This window comes from Anoplophora glabripennis, unplaced genomic scaffold (assembly GCF_000390285.2).
Source record: "Anoplophora glabripennis isolate ALB-LARVAE unplaced genomic scaffold, Agla_2.0 scaffold503, whole genome shotgun sequence".
In the NCBI taxonomy this organism is placed as follows: Eukaryota; Metazoa; Arthropoda; class Insecta; order Coleoptera; family Cerambycidae; genus Anoplophora; species Anoplophora glabripennis.
The window spans coordinates 62247-86333 of NW_019416593.1; the positions used below are offsets into that span (position 1 = coordinate 62247).

Consider the following 24087-nt stretch of genomic DNA (forward strand, 5'->3'; position numbering starts at 1 on the left):
CCGTATCTCCCGTGTTTGTAAAAATAACTATAGCATGTGATATATTGCTGAAAAGCGGAAAAAAATCTCTATTTTTTTAGCCCATGGTCAGCTACGATTTCCATTTAAAAAAATATAACTGGGTCATAACTCCGAAATCTTAAGATCTACTAAAAATCTAATACCGGCATTCAATTCTACGCCAAAAAATTAATCTTGAGCAGTATTCACTTTAACTCTAACTTATTTAACAGCTGAGATACAGATATGTTAAAAAGTGTCACAATAACGAGAAACGCCTTGTAACTCAGAAACAAATGAAGATAGCAAATTTCCGATCTGACAGTCGAGTTTGCCATGAAAATCGAGCTCGAGAACGTGGTGTCAAATTTATCATATCTTTAGTAGTTTCTGAAATACCCAGAATTCCCATCGAAAATGGACCAGCCTGTACAAAACATTTTCATAAAAGCCAATTAAATGCATTCCAGTAATGCTACATCTAACATTTTTTCCATAGTGGCTCTGATTTTGAATGGGATTAATATAGCGTGCATTTTCAATAATGTTCGTTTCTTTTATTTGGCTTGCCATTACTTTTAAAACGACTCTCATCAGTCCAAAGAATGTGTTGTAAGGGTCTATTATCTATTTCCCAATTAACCATTATTTGGGCTGCATAATTAAGTCTTTTTTCAGCACGTATGTCAGATAAATGCTCCAAGTTATTTAGCCTATAGTCATGGTAACCATTGGAGCTCAAAATTCTTTGCACAGAGCTTCTTTTTAAATTTTATGCAATAGTGGCCTGTCGTATAGAATTTCTAGGATTTTCCTCAAAACATTGTAATACCCTAGCTACGGTAATATCGTTACACACATTTTAAAATTCCTTTGCCTTTTTTTGATGAAAGTGCATTTTCGTTAGCACGCAAAATTCGTTCCAATCTGGCAAATATTTTTGGGTTAACAGCTTGACGCTCTGGATATCTCTTATGATAAAAGTTAGCAGCTCTTCTGGCATTTTTTTGACATTCACCATAATTAAAATCATGTCAACTTTTCCATTGCTTGCGAACATTTTTTAATTTTTAGCAACCACTTTCTAGTTTGTTTATCAAGCGTTTGACAGAAACTAATATGTAATTACTTGTGACAGCAGTTTCAGCCATTGTTTTCACAACGTCAATTAAATCATGACTAATTCAATACAATAGGATGCATTTTTGTATAATGTTTGTTATTGTAACTTTTTAAGGAGAAGAGATAGAGAACAAAAATTTTGCATAAAAAATGGGTACGTTCGTGGAAAAAAAATTGATGGCCTTTTTTTTATTTTCCGAATTTTGAAAAAATTGTTTTTCAAATGCAAAACGGACGCTATCTAAACAGATTTTTACTGTCGTTTTTCATTTGTTTGTTATGGGCCCGAAACGCGAACTTTGGGACACCCTGTACACAGTTAATATTTAACATTCCTTTAAATGAAACGGATCAGGCAAATAATTGACACTGATGTCAGATTTAAATTTCATATCAATAGAATTAAGCAGAAAACTTTACAATTCTTTAAAGTATTAGTTATCTGAGAAACTGATCTAATGTTTTTGTTTACTTCCTCAATTTTTCCGACCAAAAAGATCTAAAAGTTCTATAATTTTCTAATTCTACGGGATTTTATCCCGTTATTTTTTTATTTAAATCAGAACGAACTCTAAATATTTAACTGTGACGAATTATTCATCAGTTAAGTGACTGGAACATCAGTTTAGGACCAAACATCGCATTTAACAAACTTCATTTAAAATTATTTTTAGTGACAGCTCTACTACGATTGCTTGCCAAGACTCGTCGTCGGGCTAGAGAATAGAGAATTCTATTAAAATTGATCGCGATTCCGAACTATCCAGCACTATGGTGAGATTGCAGCTCCACTGATGTGAAAGAAAAAAAATCCAATCGCTTCACCGGCGTTCCTTTAATTAAGAAGACTTACCGTTTTAATTAAACTAAGAAGGTCGCCGCCTGAGCCCTAATGAAACCCTAATCGGCTAATGTAACGCCACACTTTTTAATTCTAATTAACTTTTTGTATTCCTGGGCGACGCTAGGTGATAAAAATTAGAAGGGGGAGGCATTTAAGGGATTAAATTTATTAATTTCGCTCACCAGACCCTGCGACGCGTCTACTTTATTAATTTCTTTGCAGGGAACGAAATCGTTCACAAAATTCTGTATTTAAGTACAGGTCATTCCTATAATATTATCTTTATTTTTTCCACCCCCAAAGATTTAGGAAATTTTCTTGTGATCTCAAAGGAATATATAAAAAAAAACACTTGAATGTTGCATATCAGAAGTATAAACTTTCCTTTTAATTGGACACCCTGTACAATTGTCGTTTTTTTAGACCCCTGTAATTTTTTTAATTACAGTGATATATGCATGTAATATGTTTGTTTAGGTACTTTGCGCAATATTTTGGTTTATTAACTGACCCTCCACAATACCCTGTATATCTCTATATCTCTAGAAATGCCGTCAAAAGTGCTTCAATTTTTTATTAAGATATAACATCGCTGTAATAAACTGTAAAACTGAGAATACTATGAGAAAATTATTGTTTTTTTGTAGGTACAGGAAAAGTTATAAACTCCTAAACTATTTTATTTTTCAGTTCATCTTCTTCGTTCAATACAGTGCTCGTTTTTCTATTTTTGCATTTTGCACCTTCTCAATTAATATTAATGTTGCAATGTTTTTAATTCATTATTTCATTTAGTAGAAATTTGGATGTTTTCACCCAAAAATTTCACTTTTCTTCGAAATTCATCGGCAAGTCATGAATTTTGACTACAGGATCGGGTACAGCGCATCGAATTCCTTCGGAAACGATATGTGGGTCTCTTGGGTTTGAACTTTTTTTTGTTATTGATGACCGAATGTTTATGTATTTTAAGTAAATTGTTATTCACTTTATAAGAAGTTAATTATTTTTTATTGTCAATATTCCTCTAAGACTGTTTAAACTAAATTATAATACCTAAGTAATATCTCGAAAATCGTTAAAAATAAGTATAGTCTTTTCAATAATGTAAGGATCTACAGGGAGTTCCATTAAAAAAATAGAGGTTAGCTTTTATTCTCAACATTTTCGTATCTCGAACAATAACGGAAAAGAGGTAACTTTTACTTGACCACCCTGTACGTAAGGCCGCAAGCAAATCGATCTAATAAAAAATTAAGGAAATCGTCATGACAATGTGTTCCATGAGCTTGCTTATTACTCGTATTTAAGCGAATGGTAACATTGGTTCTAAAAGTCTATCGCAAACATTAAACTGATTTTTCCCGGAAAAACCTAGAACATATTTAGACAGCGAAACAAAAGAACCTCTTTTATACGTTCCCATCGAATTGATATCGCTTTACGATTTGCATAGCGAGGAAGCAGCAACATCGCCAATAAATTGATAGAGGCGGTATAAAGGAAACATCGATTCGGTGAAATGCAATTTGGATCCCATTCCTTCTGGCATACAAAGATGCAAAAAATCCCTGTAATACACCCTGAATATTTTCTCGTAAGTGAAATTTACGTCGGAATTTGCTACCCGAATGACTTCGTCGCTGATGCTCCACTACGTTTACGAGCCTATACCAGGCGTTTAAGAAAAGTCTACCCCATTGCTACAGTTTTAGTTGAAATTTGTAATAATTTTACGATAAAATTAACAAATGATGCGTTTTAAGGCCACTTGATACAATTTTTTTAATTGTGCAAACCCAATTGACAAGAAGACCAGACGATACTACAATATTCTAATTAAGCCAATGTAATAATAAAAAATAACACGACAACAGATTCTCATGATAAATCCCAACATTTAAAGGCTCAACTTAATAAACTGAAGTCTAATATTGAGGAGTTTAGGAAAGTCCTTATGTCAAATGTCAAAACTTTACATTTAGAAACGTTCAATTAAGTTTGCTTAAGTTGTTTTTTTTATCATACTATGTCTCTATTTTTTCCAACGATTTTGAATTACTAGAGAGAATCACTGATATACTCAATTTTCATAAACAACTTAATTAATGAATAGTAAAAACAAGAATGGCCCGAAATTATATCTCTGGAGAACTCTAGTGTACAAGTCATATTACATATTTATTTCCTCGGTATTTATAACATTATATTTGGGTAGTTAATGCTACAAATGAATCTAAACATGTGGTCTGCTATACTGCTAGGACAGTTGTCTACATACAAACAGCAACGTCATGTAGTAAAAACACATTAAAGATTAAAATAAGTTTTAAAATATAAATTTACAACGAAAAAGTGACAATATTAATATTAGATACCACCTTATTGAAAAATACGTTGCAGAACAAAATATATCTATGAATTGTCGTGTTGCAGCGATGTCGACTTCTCTATCCATAAAATATGGATTACGTTTCCGTGTTCCTTCCTTATTCAGGGCCGAAAGACCGAAGAGACAGCGGCACTCGATCTCTAAAGACACTCGTCACGAGCTCTATTATTCTTGGGTCTGTTCCCAACGCCCGTTTGAAATTTAAATGGGATTTGTTTGTGCCGTTACATTGGGGTGTTAATAATGCATATTAATCCATTTATTAGAGCTTTCAGCTTGTCTACAATTCAGCCGGAAAATTACATTAATTAGCGCCGAGTGTAAACATAAACGGGATACTCAGCAGTGAATGCAATCATTAATTTTAGATTACATCTGTTTGGTTTGGGAAAAAGAATTAATGAATCAAATTTTAAATGTGGCACGATTTACTGCGGGACTATCAACAACGTCGGTTGGTGATGAATTTGGAGTGTGGCTCTGGTTGTTAAACAGCTGCTGTTAGAATAACTAAGAAAATAAGGATGTATACTAATGTACTGTAGACGGAATAGGGCAAGGATATAAAGGATCTTGATTTTCTTACTATTAATAATGAACAAAATTCTGATGTTCCTTACTAGTTGACTTTTTAACTGAAATCCTACAATAAAATCGTGCAGTAAAAGCTTTTATTATTATTTTATTATATCATTTTAAATTCCAATGATATTCGAAATAATTAAGCTTATAGATTTTTTACGTTAAATTAATTTATGTATTTTAATTAAAATGTAAGGACCTGTAATTTAAATAAAAATTTCATTTATATAAAAAAACCTTGATTAAGATCAGACATTTCATCTACGTTTTTCTTTTTTTTTTTAGTTAAACCTTCAAATTTTTGTGAAAGGAATTCATAAGCCAATAAGTCGCGAGCTTATAATATTTATTCATGAGAAAAGTTAAATTTTTAATAGAAGTGAGCTTCGTATTCAATACCGTGTATTTCTTTTATGAAACGTTTTTCATGATCGGCAGCAAAAGGGATTAATAATAGTGTTACTATATTTAGAGCCAATAAAAATATTAGAAATACAGCCATTGTATATTTTCAAGAAATGGTGGAGTGATGAATACAATGAATAAAAAAACCTACATTAAAATGCATGTCATGTGTTGTCTTATTTTCATAAATTATTTCAGATTTTACGTACTGTCATTCAAACTTTCTGTTATACGAAACATAAAAATCCTCCTTTAAAACAGAAAAGGCAAAAATCAAACAAGGTTTTTATAGCGTCAAAGCACATGAAACTACAGCGACTTTTTTTAAAACAAAAATAATCCCGCAGTTAGCGAAATGTAATGTTCTGACACGTACAACCGAGTTTTATAGAAGTTTTTCGCGCTTTCAAGTTAAACCCTCTGTGTAATCAACTCCTTCTTTGTTCGATGTTCAGGTATTGTTAAAACTGAAACTTAAAGTTGCCAACTTGCAAAAAACCGAAAGTATAGTTGAAAAAGTCCATTTAACTAATTGTAAAAGCTGCAAACGAGCAAGTGAACTGTTAGAAAAGTAAAGTTGATCAGGTTGCTACGTTAATTACAAGTAAATAAGAAACATTACTCGTTAATGAAAATATATTTATATGTATTTGTATGTATTTTGATATACATTGGATTTTAGTAAGTAAAAACTTCATATATCGACCACTATGTTCAGAAACACCAATTGTGTTAACTATAGGTGTGGATGACTGAAATTTTGGGTTATAGGGAAATGGGAAATTAATTGTTGCATGTTCCCAGTTCTAAAAAATTAAGTAGGTCTTGTAAAAAGCAAAAATAAATATTTTTTCTTCGTATAAAAAAATAAAAAAATTAATTAAAAAAACGGAGATTAATTATAATATTGTGTTTTCTATAAATTAATAAATAATTTTCCAAATTCTCCTTTGCTGCTATCTAAAATTAATTTTAATAACCAAACCTCCAATTACGTCAAAATGATTTAATTTGTCCTACAATTCAAATGCTTTTGTAATTGCCCTGTAATTGGATTAGTCTGTTGGTCAATCAACTTCTTTCATTATTATTATTATTATTATTATTATCCCTAAAACACATTTACGACTAAAAAATAACAACCCTATCTTTTGTTCCAGCTACCGGACGGAGTGCAGTTGACACTGAGCGAACTGCGCGAGATGGCTTGCAGGCAGCAGGCCCAGATCGACTCGCAGCACCAGCTGCTGGTGGCCAAGGAGCAGCGCCTCCGGTACCTGAAGGAGCAGGAGGCTCGCCAGCAGCGCGTGCAGGCCGAGAGCGAGCGCTTGAGGCGGTTGAGGGACCGCGTGGACGCCCAGGAGCTGAAGCTGAGGAAGCTCAGGGCGCTCCGTGGGCAGGTCGACCACCAGAAGCAGAACAACATCTCTCTAAGTGAGTAGAGTCCCTTCTTTTGCAAATATTGAGAAATACGGCAATACATTTATCTTTAAAAATTACCAAATAACTATGAAAATCTCTACAAACAACAGGTGTCACCACAACTTAAACTCTATAAGCTTCTAATGAAAGAACTATTGCATTTAATAAGTTTCTTATAAAATGAAAATAGGGTAAGTCCTTCTTTTTTCTTAGAAATATAGTTGGGAATCAAAATCCCTAAGCTGGTTGAATTTAATTAATTTTTGTCTCTAATTATCTAAATATGCAAACCATTGGCTCAAATTAGACTGGAGAGAGATAAATAAAAAAAAATTATATCATTTTATTTCAACACGAAGCGTTTTACAATCCACCTTTATATAAAACTTATTCATGTTATATAAAATCCCCATTTCTATCATCTGGTATAGATCTGCGATTAAAATCTAAGGGTCAAACAGGGTCGAAAACATCCATATTACTAAAAGCATCTGTACGAACAGGTACATACCTCGTTATGATATACTGCAATCGATCAATCAACCTGAGACTTCTTTCTCTACGGTAGCCTATATGATCTTGGGCAGGTGGTGAATATAAAGGAATATAATAACTGGGCAGTTTAGATTTTCAAGTCCCGTAATAATTATATTATATCAGTGCATTAGCTTACGGATAACATATTGCATAACATAATGATTATAAATAATTGCAATTATTAATACATGCACTGGTTTAATGTTTTTATTCGTTAATTAAATATATGGATAATATACCGCAATGCAAACTGAAAATATAATTGAAAGTTTATAGTTTTATATTAATAAAATGTTGGTTGTATCTGTTTACTTTTAAAAAATGGATTGTTACTTATTTTATTATTAACGATATTATCATGAAATAATATTTTCTGTAATCTATTTAAAAATCCTTGAGAACTGAGTAACCTATGAAATTGCGGTCTAAGGGCTGAATAATGTTGTCACATATTTCGATATTTCCCATTTACGAAAAAAAAAAAAAAAAAATTACAAAATTTAAAATAGCCCTGTTGCCCACAATTTAATTAATAATTTAATGTATTAAATGGGTAAAGCCACATGTTTAATTACAAACTCTTCTTGCGCATTAAGCATGCCTTATAAGCTACATTCCTTTAAAGTTTGAAGGGAAAAAAGCCAATATTCTTGATTAGTTACTCGTTGATAAATCAAATTGAACTAAACTTTGCGTGTTTGCATGGCAAATGTTTAAGGAATCACATACGTTAGATGTAAGGAAAGTATGTAGAAGCCAACAGTATACAGGGTGTAAGAAGTTTGACTGCCATTACTTCACCATGAGATGAGTAATCATAAATGAAGGAAAAAGTTGTGTATTACAGGGGCGTAAGATTAACAGTTTTCAAAATACAGTGAGTATTAATATTGGGGAGTTTCATCACAACGTGACAACAGCGCTTAACCTAACGCTACACAGCTAATGCACGTATGCACGCGACAGACTTAGAAAGTTAGAAAGTTCAGGCAATTTTCGACAATATGGAAGGTAGAAAAAGGTCCTTATTCTGATCACCAATAATGGCAGCCAATATATGCAAACTGAACTATTGTTGATGCCAGTATTGACAGTAACCTCATGTAAAACCACTCCTTAATAAAACATACTCAAAAACATAAAATCAGAAATTTTGATTCAATTTTGACTCGTTGTTAAGAAGTAATCCAGAAAATTAACTTTAAATCGCTGTACCATAAGTTCTTAAACGACCTGTATACTACCTTCTATTGCAAACGCAGGATTTGTAGATATAATTGTAGAATTCAATAGGGGTTATTTTGATGCAATAAAAGTAAAACTTTGTGGGATTATACAAAACTAGTTTTTATACATGATTACAATTTTTACAAGGTACATTTTCCATGTGAGATTACGTTGATATTCTTTGTGCCGCAAATAACGCCCCTTGAGCAACAAAATAGTTCCCTAATTTTTACTTCGTTCAGACAATGCAACCATCTCTCCAACAATCAAGCCAATAAGTACAATGTAGTCGTCCTCAGATATTCAGCGGGGTACTTGAGCCGAGACCGAAGATAATTCAACTTCAAGACTCACCGAACTGAATGGATTCCGGCCTAACGAGCACCGGAGCGACGAAGGCTTTCTTGACTGAAATCCACCCTGATTGATAAAACCATCAAAAACAATAAGCCGATCCATTACTGGCCGCTAACTAATTGCCAAGAAATATAATTAATGGGCGAACAACCGACCGATCATCGACTCGGTTTTCCACCTAACGCACTTGATGGATTGCCCGCTCGCAAAAAGACCCAAGGAGCGGCGGATCGTATCGCGAAAACCCGATAAAAAGCGGGACGTTCCCCGCGGTTGTCCGCTTCCCTCGCACCGCAGCACCTGCCCCCGATCGTGCGAATGCCTGTGGAGGTTACTGGTGTGATTGATCGACTGCAACCGAGACGGAGCACCTGTTGTATGAGGCACAGGTTGATGGGACCGTCATTTGTACCCTAAACGATATGATTTACTACAAAAAAAGTCGTTACGTTATCGGGGAGCCACCCAGGGAAAATCCCATATTAATCTTGTCACTTTATTGAACATAATCCATATTTTATTGTTCCATATTTTATTGTTGCTGTTAAAACAACTCTTCCGACATCACCCTGTAAAAAGGCGATTTCATACTAGGGGTTTACGAAAATTAACCAAATATATTGAATATCTCCCCCCTCCCCACTAAGCCCCACCACAGTGCGGCCAGAATTTCTTTGCTTGTAGACACGTCACACTTGCCTACAATATACTACAGTTCCCTCTACACGCGAGGCGGTTAAAATAACATGATTTAGGATGGAACTGAGGCCGGCACAAAACTGCTTATAGTTTCAGTGTTTCAGTTCGCGGTAAATGGACGGTTAGGGATAGTCATAGATAAGATATACTATATAAGAAATAGATAGGCAACTCAATGAAAAAATGCGTTAAATACGCCATCGCTGTTTGGAGTAAGAAACACTTTCAAGGGCAATTATTACACATACGAGGGGTATAAGATAAGTTCATTGGGTGTAAAGGGGCATACGATAACTTCTCATTATATTCGTAAGGTGATTCGCAAACACTGACCAAATGAAACCTCGTATTCTTTAGGGAATTTTAAGAGGGCTCTTTCGTATAAAGCTTTTATCTAGGAAGTTTCGTTAAAAAAATACAGGGTATTAAAATTTAAAAAATATTTAAATTTTTTACAAATAATGAAAATTAAAAAATAAATGCTGCAGGGTATTGCTGGTATATTTGTCTAAATAAAAAAGTATGCCGCTGCTTTATTGTAACAATCATGATATTTTCGCATTCCTCTTCCAATTTTCTACAAATTACTATTCTTTTATATTTTTCCAAAAAAGCCTGATTTCTTGAGTAAAACTTAAAAAATGAACTGAAGACACACTTCGATATTTGAATACAATGCTGTTTGCGCAAATTGAGGTATTTTTGAGCATTTACTCAAATAAAATCATCTATGAGATGTTCTTTATTCGATTAAATAATAGATTAAAAGTGTTTCTATTGTAATTTAAACAATGTTTTCAGTTCAACGAAAATGTATTTTTTTTTTCGAAAAACATAAAGGGGTGGTGATTTCTAGAAAATTGTAAGGAGAATCCGAAAATATCATAATAAAGCCCTGTATCTCAGCCACTGGAACATTGTTTTTTAAGAAAATGCTTCCGATTTTGTACAATATTTACATACATTCATGTGATTAATTTCAAATTATTTCACTTACTAGTTACTAAAATGTTATAAAAAATTAAAAATATTAATTTAACTCTGGATTGTTTTAGTGAACCGACCTAGACAAAAACTTTATATGAAAGACCTACCTTAAAATTCACTAAAGAATTCGAGGTTTCATTTTTTGTCACTGTTTGTAAATCACCATGTAGTTCATTTGTAAATTGATGTCATTGGCAATGTTTCACGTATAATTTCTTCATTCACATTATTACACTTTCTGAAAATTCTAAAATTATATTGTAACGTATGAATCATGATGAAGTTCCGGCGTCAGCTGTTAAATTTCAAAATGAATGCTAACAGAGACAACAGAATTTTATTTTGTCTCTGTCTAAAAAAGGACAGACACATATCGCTGTCCTCTCGTTCTCTGGAGTCAAGTAGTGGAGGTAATTTTCAATCTCTTACCAGTAAAGTTGCCTATGTGTGGGGATAGTACAAAGGCTTTAAGGATAAAGACAAGGCAGGTATTAATTTAAAGTAAATAAAAAACAACTTACTTCAATAAAACAAAGTAAGGCTAAATTTAACGTAAATTAATAGATAGGTACTTATTACATATAAAACCATCTCACAATGTTGTTTTATCTTTTGAACTTTTTCAAGACGTAATGACGTAAACTACTGATTTAAACAAATTAAAATTATTAGTCAAAGAATTTCTGAATTAAGATACGAAGAAAAATTTAAAAATGTTTTTAATTATGCGAAAAATATTACTGGACTATAAAGTAAACGGGGCAAAAGTTAATTAAGTACCTACGTTTTGGGAATAAGTATACATGATTTACGTTTTTTGCCTTAATAGATCCCTCAAAATTTCCCGAATATGCAAACAAATATCCTGAGAAATCCATCGTTATTGAAATAGATATGTTGAAAAACGAACTTAACATTTTGTACAGAGACGAACAATTTAGTAATTTAGAAGTTCAAAAAACGATAGAAATGTTATATAAGGAATTTAAAATGGTATTTTCGGAAATATACAAATTGTTTTTTGCCCAGCTTTAACAATTCCTGCAATAAGTGTCTCGGTAGAAAGAAACTTTTTGGATCTTAAGCGCATTAAGACTTAGAAATACGATGACACAACTTATCAGTGATGACGATAGAAAAAGATCTATAGCAAAGTCTTAAGGTACGTTTACATCTGACACTTATATGTGGACATAAATATCCTGTGTCGGATAGAAACTTACAATTACATCTGGATAGAAATTAAATAATACTATTATGTCGGATAGTTTGCAAATGTGTTCTAACAGAAATATATTGCTATAAATATATCAGCTGTTTATGAAATAGACCTTTTTAGTAGTGACGTCACATTCGATCGATTTTCGACCTTATGTACTTTGGATATAAGTGCCAAAAAATTTCTTCTTTGCCATGACCTTAAATATCGCGATATTCTGGCAATATTAGAAATATTTAAGTTTCAAACCCCAAGTGACAAACTAAAACAATTGCAGAATTTATATTTTTAAATTTATAGAACAATATTGACATTTACAGTAATTAATATATTAAAATTATATCAATGTTACTGAGCATGCGCATTAAAGATAATTTGATATAAGCGAAGTAGCCTCGCAACAGGATGCCATTCAAGAAAAGTTTGGTTCTGGTTAAGAGTACGTCTATAATAAACCACTTGAAGGACAAAAAACTCGATAAACAGACTAACACAACAGATCACCAAGAAAAGCAATAAAAATACTTGGTAGAACTAAAACATGCCAAGATTAAACTAAAGAAGAGAAAATACGCTAATGATGACAGCGGTGATATATCAACAAGACCTCACCTGCGTATGAGGCTATTCTTCCCGATCATGCGCATTAGGAATAACACGGCTAATGTTAAATTTTTACTTTATTTAAATTTAAGAATATCCTTTTATATTGTTTTCTGTAAGTTTTAAGCACATTGGTGCATCTATTTTACGAAACACGTGTTGGCTGTTCTTAAATTCTTCTAAATCCTTGTAAAAAGAAGTTAATTTGAAATTGTTAATTTCTACAGTATCTATGTAAATAGTAAACAAGGGTTAGAATCGATCTGTACAATTTCAACTGACAATTTGTTGCGAGTTGTCTAGATATGTGACGTCACACTAAAAGAGTATGTTATCAACACGAAAATTTGCGGCCATTGCGATATATTTCAGAAATGGCAAGGAAAATGAAGAAAAAAGGCTCTGTCTGGTTCCTGAAGTTATGGATTACCCTTGTAATTTCTTCTACAGTAGTAATAAATTTTTCTGAGATTTCAATGAAAGCATTTTGCCTTTTTACTCGATATCTATAAATTTTACTTCTAATGTCCCATAATTCGGGTTTCGCATGGTATAACTTAATTAGTTCATCAATTTCGGCTTTTAACGACTCTTTTTTGTTATTATTTAAACATCACTCATAGTACCTTTAATGTCGCGACACTTATTCAAGAGTAGTTAGATAAAGATGGCTATAATGAAGGCGTCTAATAGTCACCGCCCATTTCGCCCTTCCACAAATAAGAAGTGGATCTTATTTGTGGAAGGGCGAAATGGGCGGTGACTATTAGACGCCTTCATTATAGCCATCTTTCTCTATCGCACGGATTTCTATGACTTTCTTTATTTTTAAAATATTTTTGTTAAAGGCGGAGGCAAATGAAAAGCTAGCGGCGTTGTTTTATATGTAAATAGATAAGTTAGCCTGGCTATTTTGAAAATTTGTTTTCATATTTTTTAATATTCATAAACCAAGTAGGAACAATTTTGTTCATTTTTTGTTAGTTAGGTAGTTTTGTTGTAAATACAATTTTTAAAGTTCTGATATTATTATTAATGGGTTAATTAATATTAGACTTGTATTGTTATAGAAGTAAATTATATTCTAAATTTTGGATGTATATAAACAAAAATTTTAAAAATGTCCCTTTTTACTCCTTTTGAATGTATCTGTATAATAATCATTTGTATTGTAGAATAATGAGCAGTGCACCATCACATGATTTTAGGTAAATGATATGCATAGGCGACGCATTCATCTCTGTCTCTCACGTCACATCTTCCTTTCGAAATAACAGCATTTCTCGATGAAAATATCTAACGACTGTATTTACGTCACGTTCAGAAAATTACTATTTACAGACTTGGTATAAACAATCCTAGTTAAAACAAAGTTGGTGTGACAGAACCTTTCTGGATGCCCTCCAGGCATTTTCCAGAATCAGATAATGAACTTGAAGCGGTTATTTAACTTTATTGTATTAGCCAAAAAACTTAATTACCCATTACCCTTTTCTCCTTAGCAGCTTTATGCCGAGGCAAAAACTCGTGAAACAATACTGTCTTTCAGGCAAAATCGGGCAGTTTATCTGTATAGGGGGATAATGAAGGGTTATAAAGTTTGCCAGATTGATAGAGATGGTAAGGAAATGAACAAATTAAAATAATTAATAATAACTTTTTTAAATTTGTTATATGGACTCTAATTTTAATGGTCCAAAGTTTTTGGATAATTTGTGAATCTTTCTGTATATTGATTATCCGTAAATAATAATCAATTGATTTACTTTATAAGCACAATACAATTTTCCTGAAAAATTAAAATAACATACAGGTCATCGGATGTAGCAAAAATTCTGCTTTTGTCACGCTTACATATGCAGTGGACATAGATATCACGTACCTGCCGAATATTTGGGTACTCTCTTTGCCGGTGAGCAGATCGGATGCATAACATCAACTGCACTCTTGCAGTAGGTCCATTATTTTTTTTAACAATATCGAAATAAATTAATTACAGATTGCCAAAGCTGTGTAATTCAGTCTCATAAGTCTCGTGTTGAGAATCTAATTTTGGTAAAATCTAAGCGTAAATATCATTCTTTTCCCTCTGAATATGTTCCTTTTTTTTATTTAGGACAAGTACCGCTTTGCATTTAGGGCTTTTCTTGTATTTGATGACCAGTACGCTAAATCATAACGAATGACTTCTCTTTGCAGCAAGTGACCTTGACTCGATCCGCGCTCTGTTCAATGAGAAGGAGAAGGAGCTATCTCTGGCTGTGGCCAAGGTGGAGGAACTGACGAGACAGCTGGAGGAGCTCCGAAGGGGACGATCGACGAGGGACCCTCCGCCTGCGTCGGCTCTCGAGTTGGACAAGCTACGGAGGGAGCTTATGGTAAGACAGATGCGAAAATCTCGGTTATCTCTACTATTAAAAATGTATTTCTCCTCAGTATCGGAATAAGTTGAATGAGCAGCAGAACCAGCGGCTGCATCAGCAGCGGGAGGCGCTGACCGCACGACAGGAAGAGATGAGTGCTATCGACAAAAGGATATCTGAGCTGCAGGAGAGGTTACACAGGAAGCGGCTTCTAAACCAACAGCTAGCGAATCAGATCAGCGCCGCGTCACACAAGGCTGCTTATCACCAATTAGTTAGGTAGGTCTATAAGAGCTAAAAAATTGTGCGGTAAACGAAAATGCAATAGCTTTGAATTATCTGTCTGATTAAAAAGAGACATTGCTAAAAACTAAAAAGTGACATCAACAATAATACCTACCAGACCTAATTATTTTCTACGCCCTCGTGAATTGTTTTTAAAAATGAATTAATGAATATAAAAGTATTGTATCATCTATCCACTAGATTTGGATCAGCTGTAATATTAATCATCACAGTAGGTGTTCCGTAACATAAAATAATCCTGTTCTGATTTTATTCCTTTTTCGTGGACAAGTATTTTCGCTAGTGATAAATTACCGACTGACGTACTGTGAACCAATGCTTCATCAGTGTGAAAACAGCAGTCAAAGATAGTGGACAATTTAACCGATTTCTCCCGAACGGTATCATGGATATCGTCAATTCCGATATACCGACGGCTCGCCTGGAAACTATACAATACAAACACACATTTTCGCTAGGGAAAAAAGGAATTTGGTTTCTTCGTAGGAATTTGTGCGCTGCATTTCCTGGTAGACACGTTGGTCGAAGCAACGACAAAAACATACTCCCAGTCCTAGACGATTTATTCAACGTGTAGGTACTAGGAACACTACAGCTTGCTGCAGAAATCCTCCTGAAGAAAGAATTTTAAAAATATTTATATTAGCCCGAGCAAAAATGTTAACCATATGCTTGTTCCTAGCCTTAGCGAAAAATAGATATCAAACGTGAACTAAACAGGCTTTGGTTAGAGAGAATTTTTGCCGAATTTTTTTAAGAAAAACATTTTCAGCCAATAATTTTCTAATATCGTTTTTTTATATTTAAGGGATGTTTAGTTCTTACTGTCTTACTCTGTTTTAAGCATCTTAGGGTGCTTGTATTGTGCATTTCCAATGTTTTTTATTTAGTGTTATAGGTTTACTTATTAACTGATTATTTTTGATGGCTGGAGTATTTGCCTTGCGAGTTTAATTATTTTTTGTAATTTAGATTTTCCATGGTATCGTTCGGGAAAGATCGGCAAAATTGGCTGCTGTTTTTACACCGATTGCTTCGTCATCTTTATTAAAATCACTTTAGTAAAAGGAACAAACATATAAAATTATATTATTATGGCCGAAACAAAAGATCACATTTATCTTCATTTTAAACATAAAAACTTCAGATGACTTATAAAGGTAGAAGAATAGACCATATTTTCATACTCTTTGTATCGATATTGTTGTTAAAACTTTACCTTTATATTTGTTTTATGTTAGACATTATTTTGTAAATTTACTATGAGCACTTAACCTATAGGTGACGCCAACGTCTTACATTATTTATTACGCCACACACAAAACTGGGTTTATATTTGTTTTAAAATAACTAACTAACTAACTTCATGCGGAAAATCTACGTATTCTTTGGCTAATATTAAAGTAATTTGATTAAATAAATTTAACATTTTAACATTTTTAATTTCCGTTTGAGATAGTTTCACAAATTGTTTTTAGTATGTTAGTAACTATAGAAAAAAAAATTTGCAGCTTTCGTAAATACTGTATTACAAACGAGATTTGTTTTGGTACATTTCCTTGCTTTCTCTTCATTTTTTGTCCTAACCTACACATTTTTTTAAATCCTTTAAATCCTTGTCGTCTTGTACCTATTTGTTAACTTTTAAAAATCTCTGAATATAATATTTGAAAACTCTAAAATTTATAACTTTTGCATTTCTCTTAAATCATCAGAAATATCGATTTACGTACATTTCACAAAGACAAGGGCCTCGCAGATCTGCCGCCCGGAGCCTCGCAAAGATCTGCCGTCCGAAGTCTCGCAATGGTTAAGGCCGTCGCCGAGGGCAGGTACCAACTGTGGAAAAATTTTACTTAGGTCTAGCAAATACAATTATTTAATGAAAATTTTATATTATATTGTGGGTACACATGCCGCAAGTGACCCATTTTGATGCATTACGTCAAGAGCGCCAGCAGGACGCCGCCGGACGCACCAGCGTTCCAGGAAGGGTCTACGGCGGACTGGCGCCGGCGACCAGATGCGTACTCATATACCTACTACGGACTCCACAGACAGGGGTCTCCAACGAAGACTCACCCCGTCAACACGTCTTTTTTCTATACAACTTAGTTTTCAATAAAATACTTTATTACCGTAGAGAGAGCGTTTTATTCTTGCTGTACAGCGAAAGCAACCCTCAATATATTTAAATATATGAGCAAATTATTACCTATGCGCATCTGAAACTCGCGGACAGGATTTGGTCAAGCTGTATTGCTTTATCTTATGTATTAATTATTTTTGGTTTCAATTTAAAACAAGATTTATAAGCACAGTTTGAAGCTAACTTCACAGACAAATTATAAAACAAATATTATAAAGAATTAAAAGATCTAACATACACTACCAAAAATATCTAGTACACACCAACTATTGCCTTCAGGTTAACTGGAAATGCTGAACAAAACAACCAGGCATTCGCTAGAAAACAACAGCAAAATAGTCAGCCAAACGGCCTATCTAGAGGAAATATAGCTGCTGTGGAACCTTACAATCATGTGCCCTTACAGCAGCAGAATCAACAGATTAAGAATATCAACAGCCAACAGGAGGTAGGGAATAATTTTAATGTCTCTTACTACATTTTCTACAAATTAATTCAGGAATTATATTTTTTTGTTATTTATATTTCCATAGACTACTACATATCATCCAGTATATCAACAGAATCATCATATCAAAAAAGACTCGGATTCTCCCAACAGCAATACTGAGGCTCAAGAATTGGCCAACAAGATGGCCAACTTGTATGCGCCCAGGCCAGACGAAAATGACGCCCTGAAGGACTTCACCGTCTCGAAGAACGACCCCAAATATCAGACGCTACCCTACAACACCAAGTTCACGGTGAACCTCCTGCCCAACAGGATATCGAAGAACGAGAACAGCAATGTAAATAACAATGACCACAAAGAGGATGTAAATAGTCACATATCGAACCATGTAAATGGCAATTTTAACCTGCAATCGACGCATATGACTGTACATAGCGCGCCGTTAAGTATAGTGAACAAGAACATCGCTACCCCTTTGAACCAGCATGATTTATTGAGTAGGAAGGTGAGCGACAATAAGGAACATGGCTTGCTGAATGGTGGCGAGGAGTCCTTGGGTATGAATCAGCATCAGAAAGAAAATACATATCCTGCCATTACTAGTACTAGTTCTGGTACAACATATCAAGTAAGTGGGATATCTTTTGGATTTTTTTGATAGCATTGGTAGAGATTTAAACGTTTCAAAAAATGAAAATTGCAAAAAAATAAAAAAAGAAAAATTTTAAAAACAAGATATAAGCATTTGAAAAAATATTTGTCAAAATTTGTTTCATGATATATTTTGCTGAAATAAACCTCAATAAGTATGAAAATAACATTTTAACAAATGCCCTTAAATTATTTAAAAGAAAATGTATAAACAATAAAAATAAACAACACAGGGTGTATAATAAATTTTGACCAAAAAATTCTCCATTCTTCATATATTTCTAGTTTGAAAAGATATAAAGCTTTTTTGTCAATATCTCCAACAGAAATATTTAACAAAATATGGTTATTTCAAAATTTACATTGTGGTCACTATAAAATTAGCACCAAATAGGGTACATTTACATTTATGACCTTAGAGAAACTTTTTCTAATAATTTATTGCTTGTCTGAATTCCAAATAAGGGCAATCTAGATATGATATACAAGATTTTAGGGTTCTTAAGATCTTTTTGCCTTCGACAATTTTTCCGGAAATTTTGAACCTTCAAACATTCCCTTCTCTGCAATTGACCCCCACAAAATGTATTTGTTCCAGAAGCCCATCAGTAGTGTTGCCCCCACGTCAATCCACCACACTGGCATCCTCTCAAACGTCTACCAAACCTCATCCATAAAAGTTCAACCCGTCGAGCCTCAAACGTTAACGACAAGCAAGAACCTAACCTCTATCTCCTATAACAGCCAGCAACAGGTCCAATCGCCCCAGACCAGCATCTTGTCTCCACCTCAGTCGAGTAGTACGCCATTAACTGGCACCCCGGATGTAGCGGATAAGACTCCGAAACCGGCCTTGCCTCCTAAACCTGCGATAAAACCCCCACCAAGACAGACGCAGGTTCTAAACGAGGAGAGTGTGCCTCCTCCGTTGCCTCTGAGTGAACCCCCAGATGACAATAAGAACGCCGGAAGCAAAAATGTGCCTGCCAGTCAGAAACAAGGTATTTTTAATCAGGTGTAGCTTTCAATGGGAGTCATATTTATGTGGATGCTACTTTTGACTTAGAAACATATAAGTATTTGTTTTTTCAAATTCCTTTGTGAGAACTTTGTTTTTTTTCATAATTTTCATACCCCACCACCAAACATTGAGAAAAACAACGTTTAAGGTTACACATTAGACACTATTTCAAGATACATCACTAAAACTACATATTTCACTATAACATTAAACTTAAGAGGACTCTATAGTATAGGGGCAATAAGCAATACATTTTTATAGATTTTATTACCCAATTTGACTTAATATGAATTAATGCACAAATTTCCTGCATTTTAACATAGATTTTCTATAAAATGGGTTTGATATTCAAATTACTTTTTATTGTAAAGAAATTTATAATTTGCCGCTTTTGCATAAGCGGCATCATCCATTTTATAGAAAATCTGCGTTAAAACGGGGGAAAGTTTGTTATTTGTGCATTAATTCATATTTTGACAAACTGTGTAATAAAATCCATAAAAATGTATTGCTGGTTGCCTATTTGCTAACTGTCAATTTTAGAGAATGCCGATTTTGAGGTTCATAAACTGAACACAGTGCGCTAAACAAAACGGTAACTAATACTTTTTGTATTGAAAACTTCAATGATTTTAAACAATATTAAAAAAAAAATGTTACGTGCTTCATCAGATCTGGGTCTGCCCAGTAGCAGGGTAGACAAGAGTTTAAGTTCAGTTTAAAAAGCAACCCAACTATTCATTTGATTTATTTAAAAAAAAATCGGATTAATATTCTGGGGAATGCACTAAAACCTTGACCCCCACTTAAAGCTACACACTGTATGTCTGATGAATGTTTGCTTTCACTAGTTCATAAAAACTGAAAACCAGTATATCATACCTTAATTAAAATGACCTAGAGTAAGAATGCATCCAAAACGACTAATAACATATACATTTTTAGGTACCCTCCCGCCTGTGGCTTTGAATAACCAAAATAACACCCCCATCTCGGAGATGATAATCAAGGCTAAACCACTAACCATAAAAAAACAGCCCTTGAGCGAACAGCCTAAGCTAAGAACCGTTAACACCTACTCAAAACTTAACGGCCTAACATCGAACAGACGGATCGAGATGCCACCCACTTTCCATTTTCCAGAGCTCCAGAATCCCGAAAAGGCTCCTGAAAGTCCTCCGTCACAACCGGAAAAGGACGAAACAGACAAAGTATGTGTCGAGGAACCCGAAAAAGATGACAAGCCGTTCGACGGTGTCGTCCGTCGTTGTAAGAAAGGCAACCTGAAGCAAACTGGAAAGTCTAACTTATCTCGGAGGGTGAGCTTCGATCCCTTGGCACTTCTGTTGGATGCAAGTCTGGAAGGAGAGCTGGAACTGGTGAAGAAAACGGCGACGCAAGTAGCCAATCCCAGCGCAGCTAACGATGAAGGCATAACTGCTCTGCACAACGCCATTTGTGCTGGGCACTTGGAGATTGTAAAATTCCTTGTAGAGTTTGGGTGTGACGTGAACGCACAGGACAGCGACGGTTGGACGCCCTTGCACTGTGCTGCGAGCTGCAATAATTTAACCATGGTAAAGTTTTTGGTGGAGCACGGAGCTTGCATCTTTGCGACGACTTTGAGCGATCACGAAACGGCCGCTGAGAAGTGCGAGGAAGACGAGGAAGGGTTTGATGGATGCTCGGAATATTTGTACAGTAAGTCTCAGTTTTTGTAATGTAAACTTGGAAATACTTAATTTATGTCTTAGGTGTACAAGAAAAGCTTGGAATTTTGTCTGGAGGAGTGGTGTACGCAGTTTTTGACTACACGGCGCAGCAACCTGACGAGCTTAGCTTCAAGGCTGGGCAGGAATTTACAGTCTTAAGGAAGGGTGATGAGAATGAAAGGGAGTGGTGGTGGTCCCGTTTGGGTGACAAAGAAGGATACGTTCCTCGAAATCTTCTCGGAGTAAGTACTAAATGTGCAGGATGATTTTATATTTGAGATGTTTATTTTAATGGGTGATTTCTTGGACGGTAATGAAGCAGAATCTGTGCTTAAAAGAATCACAAACACAGAAAAAGTCGCCTCGTAAAAAAATGCAAAAATACGATATACAGTTGAACTCGCTTATAACGAGCAGGGGATATAACGAGCACTTGGTTATAACGAGCAAATTGAAAAGTCCCTTCCGAATTCCCTATATAACACGTGTATTTTTGTTCGGCTATAACGAACTCGTATATAACGAGGGCTTGGCTATTACGAGCTTTGATTTTGGTCCCGCGCAACAGTGATCTCGGCTATAACGAGTTATCGTAGAACCACTTTTTATGCACATGACATCAAATGAACGCAAAAACTTGTTATGACAAGTAGAAATAACAACATATTCGATTTTAACGTCTTTGACTTAGTTCAGTACGACATGGTAGACGGAAATCTCGAAGTGGCTGAATTCCCCAATGAAATTCAAATCACACAATTAGCGATTAACCCATCAATAGATGAAGAAAGTGATGAAGAAGAGACGGGAAGCGATGAGGTTACAGTTCCTTCGACACATGAAGCCATCTCTGCGTTAAAAACCATAGTATCATACGTCGAATTCAAATATCCGGAAAACGAGCAGTTCTTAAATGCCGCTGATCGGTTGCAAAGAAATATCAGTCAGGAGATATTAAGCAAAAGAGTGGTGCAGAAAAATATTACAGAATTTTTTCGTTAATAATAAATGCTATGTAATGTTACTTACCTACAGTTATACTTATCTATGTTATGTAGATAAATAATATTATATGTTTGAAAATAAAAATACAAGTGCAATGCAGCTATAATTATGTGTCCAATAATTTTCAGCATAGTTGGCGACGGCGACATCTATAACGAGCACTCGCGTATAACGAGCAAATTTTGCGTTCCCGTGAATGCTCGCTATAACCGAGTTTTACTGTACTTCTTAATCTAATTCATACTTTGATAAAATTTTAATCTCAATCGATATTTTTTGTTTCAGCTCTACCCGAGGGTGACGAGGACAGAGGAATGAGAGACATATTATGTATCATAAGAATATATAGTACCTTGGCCTTTTTGCTCTATCGAAATAAAAGATATTGTATACATCTCTTATATGTGAAATGAAATTTGTACCTTTGCTCAATATATCGTTATATATTGTACGGTTAAAGGTGTTTTCTTTTTTGTTTATTTATTAACAGTTCTATTAAATTGGTAGATATTACTGTCTTTATTGCTTTAAAGTAATAAGCTTTTAATATATTTTTGAAAAGTGTAAATATATAAATATGAAGATACAAATATTTACAATAAATATATTGATTATAAAGCAATTTGTTTAATTTTTTTATTTTGGTAACTAATAGCACAAGGACCCCAACGACTTATATTTTAAGGCAACACAGTTTTTCCCGTGTGCAAAAACATGAATTTATATGGATTTCAGTATCCCTTGTAATATATATATAGGGGAGACAGGGGTAAAGTAAAGAGTAAAGAGGGCAAATGGGATCAGTTAATTTATTTTAAAACTAATGTAGATTTCCACTGTGTTGGCAGTTTTGTTTGACAGTACTATTAAACGTATCTAAAAGTGAATGTGTTTTATGATTGTTTTAACGTGAACAACAATTGCTGACAGCGAAACTGATTTAGAATCGGAAGAATATCTATACTGTAATGAAGTCTATGGTGAATGTAAAGGAAGCGAAGAACGGATTAGATCTCAGCAATGCGGAAAATGGGCACACGATGAGTGCGCAGGCGTGGTTGAAAATGACGCTGAATTTGTATGCAATTTGTGCATACAATAAATGGTGGTCCTTTTTGCCCCGAAGCCTTGAGCATGTAGTATCAGGAACACTTTTTTTTGTTTTATTAAAAAAAAATTAAGATATTTTTTTAATTTTTGCCATGTTCTCTTCAGCGAAGGTAAATAAATATTGTAACTATATGTATTTGTTTTCCTTAAATTCATGTAATCAAAGAAAATTTTTAGATAAATGTCTCAAGCAATTTTATTGTTTCTACCATATTGACAAAATTATTTTTAAAATATTCGTGATATCTCATTGTAATACACATTCTAAATTCATCAGAACGGTCCCTTAGGAAGAAAAGTCGTTTTTTGATACTCAAGCGTAGCTGCATTCATTTCTTATGCAACCAGTTTTACTTTGCAATATTAACATTAAAAAGTAAACATTAACTGACCAAATAAAAAGTTTCATGTTTGGTATACTAAAATCCCGTCCTTTTCCTCCGATGTGTTTTGAGCCGCTGAATACCAGTTTATCAGAATTGCGTCAATAGGTCAAGATTTCTCTTCTACCTTTAAAAAATGGGTAAAAATAGCAAAAAATTGGGTTTATTTTTGAGGACATCTATGTAGCTGACTTGACGAGAAATAACTATGTGTTATAATAAGTATTAACTTATAAAATGGAGACTCAAGTACCTTGAAAACTTGCGTGAGAGTTCTACACGTTCAAATTCGGAAAACACGGAAAGTCCTCATGGTACATCGGCCGTAACATTGAAGACGTTTCATAATCTGAATAGTCACTCCCACTTCTAACCCGAAACGGGCGATGACTATTCAGATTATGAAACGTCTTCACTATAGCCATCCTTGTCTATCGCACGGATTTCTTTACTTTGTCGCTCTCATGTAAAGGCAGATGGACCATGTGGATTTTCCAGCCCTGTATATATAATATATATGACGCTTTTTAAAAAACCGAG

The 24087-nt window shown here is 34.1% G+C and overlaps 1 protein-coding gene across 1 annotated transcript in view; it reads left to right on the forward strand.

The window, feature by feature from the left end:
- Positions 1-22505, forward strand: part of LOC108914824 (apoptosis-stimulating of p53 protein 1) — a 35803-nt gene extending 13298 nt beyond the window's left edge. The window contains exons 2-10 of the mRNA XM_018720716.1: positions 6506-6779; positions 14596-14774; positions 14833-15038; positions 17494-17662; positions 17748-18293; positions 18915-19317; positions 20283-21038; positions 21092-21291; positions 22340-22505. Of these exons, the coding sequence (XP_018576232.1) occupies positions 6506-6779; positions 14596-14774; positions 14833-15038; positions 17494-17662; positions 17748-18293; positions 18915-19317; positions 20283-21038; positions 21092-21291; positions 22340-22372 (2766 nt within the window). The 3' untranslated portion in view covers positions 22373-22505. The remainder of the gene's footprint in view (positions 1-6505; positions 6780-14595; positions 14775-14832; positions 15039-17493; positions 17663-17747; positions 18294-18914; positions 19318-20282; positions 21039-21091; positions 21292-22339) is intronic.
- The last annotated feature ends 1582 nt before the right edge of the window (positions 22506-24087 follow it).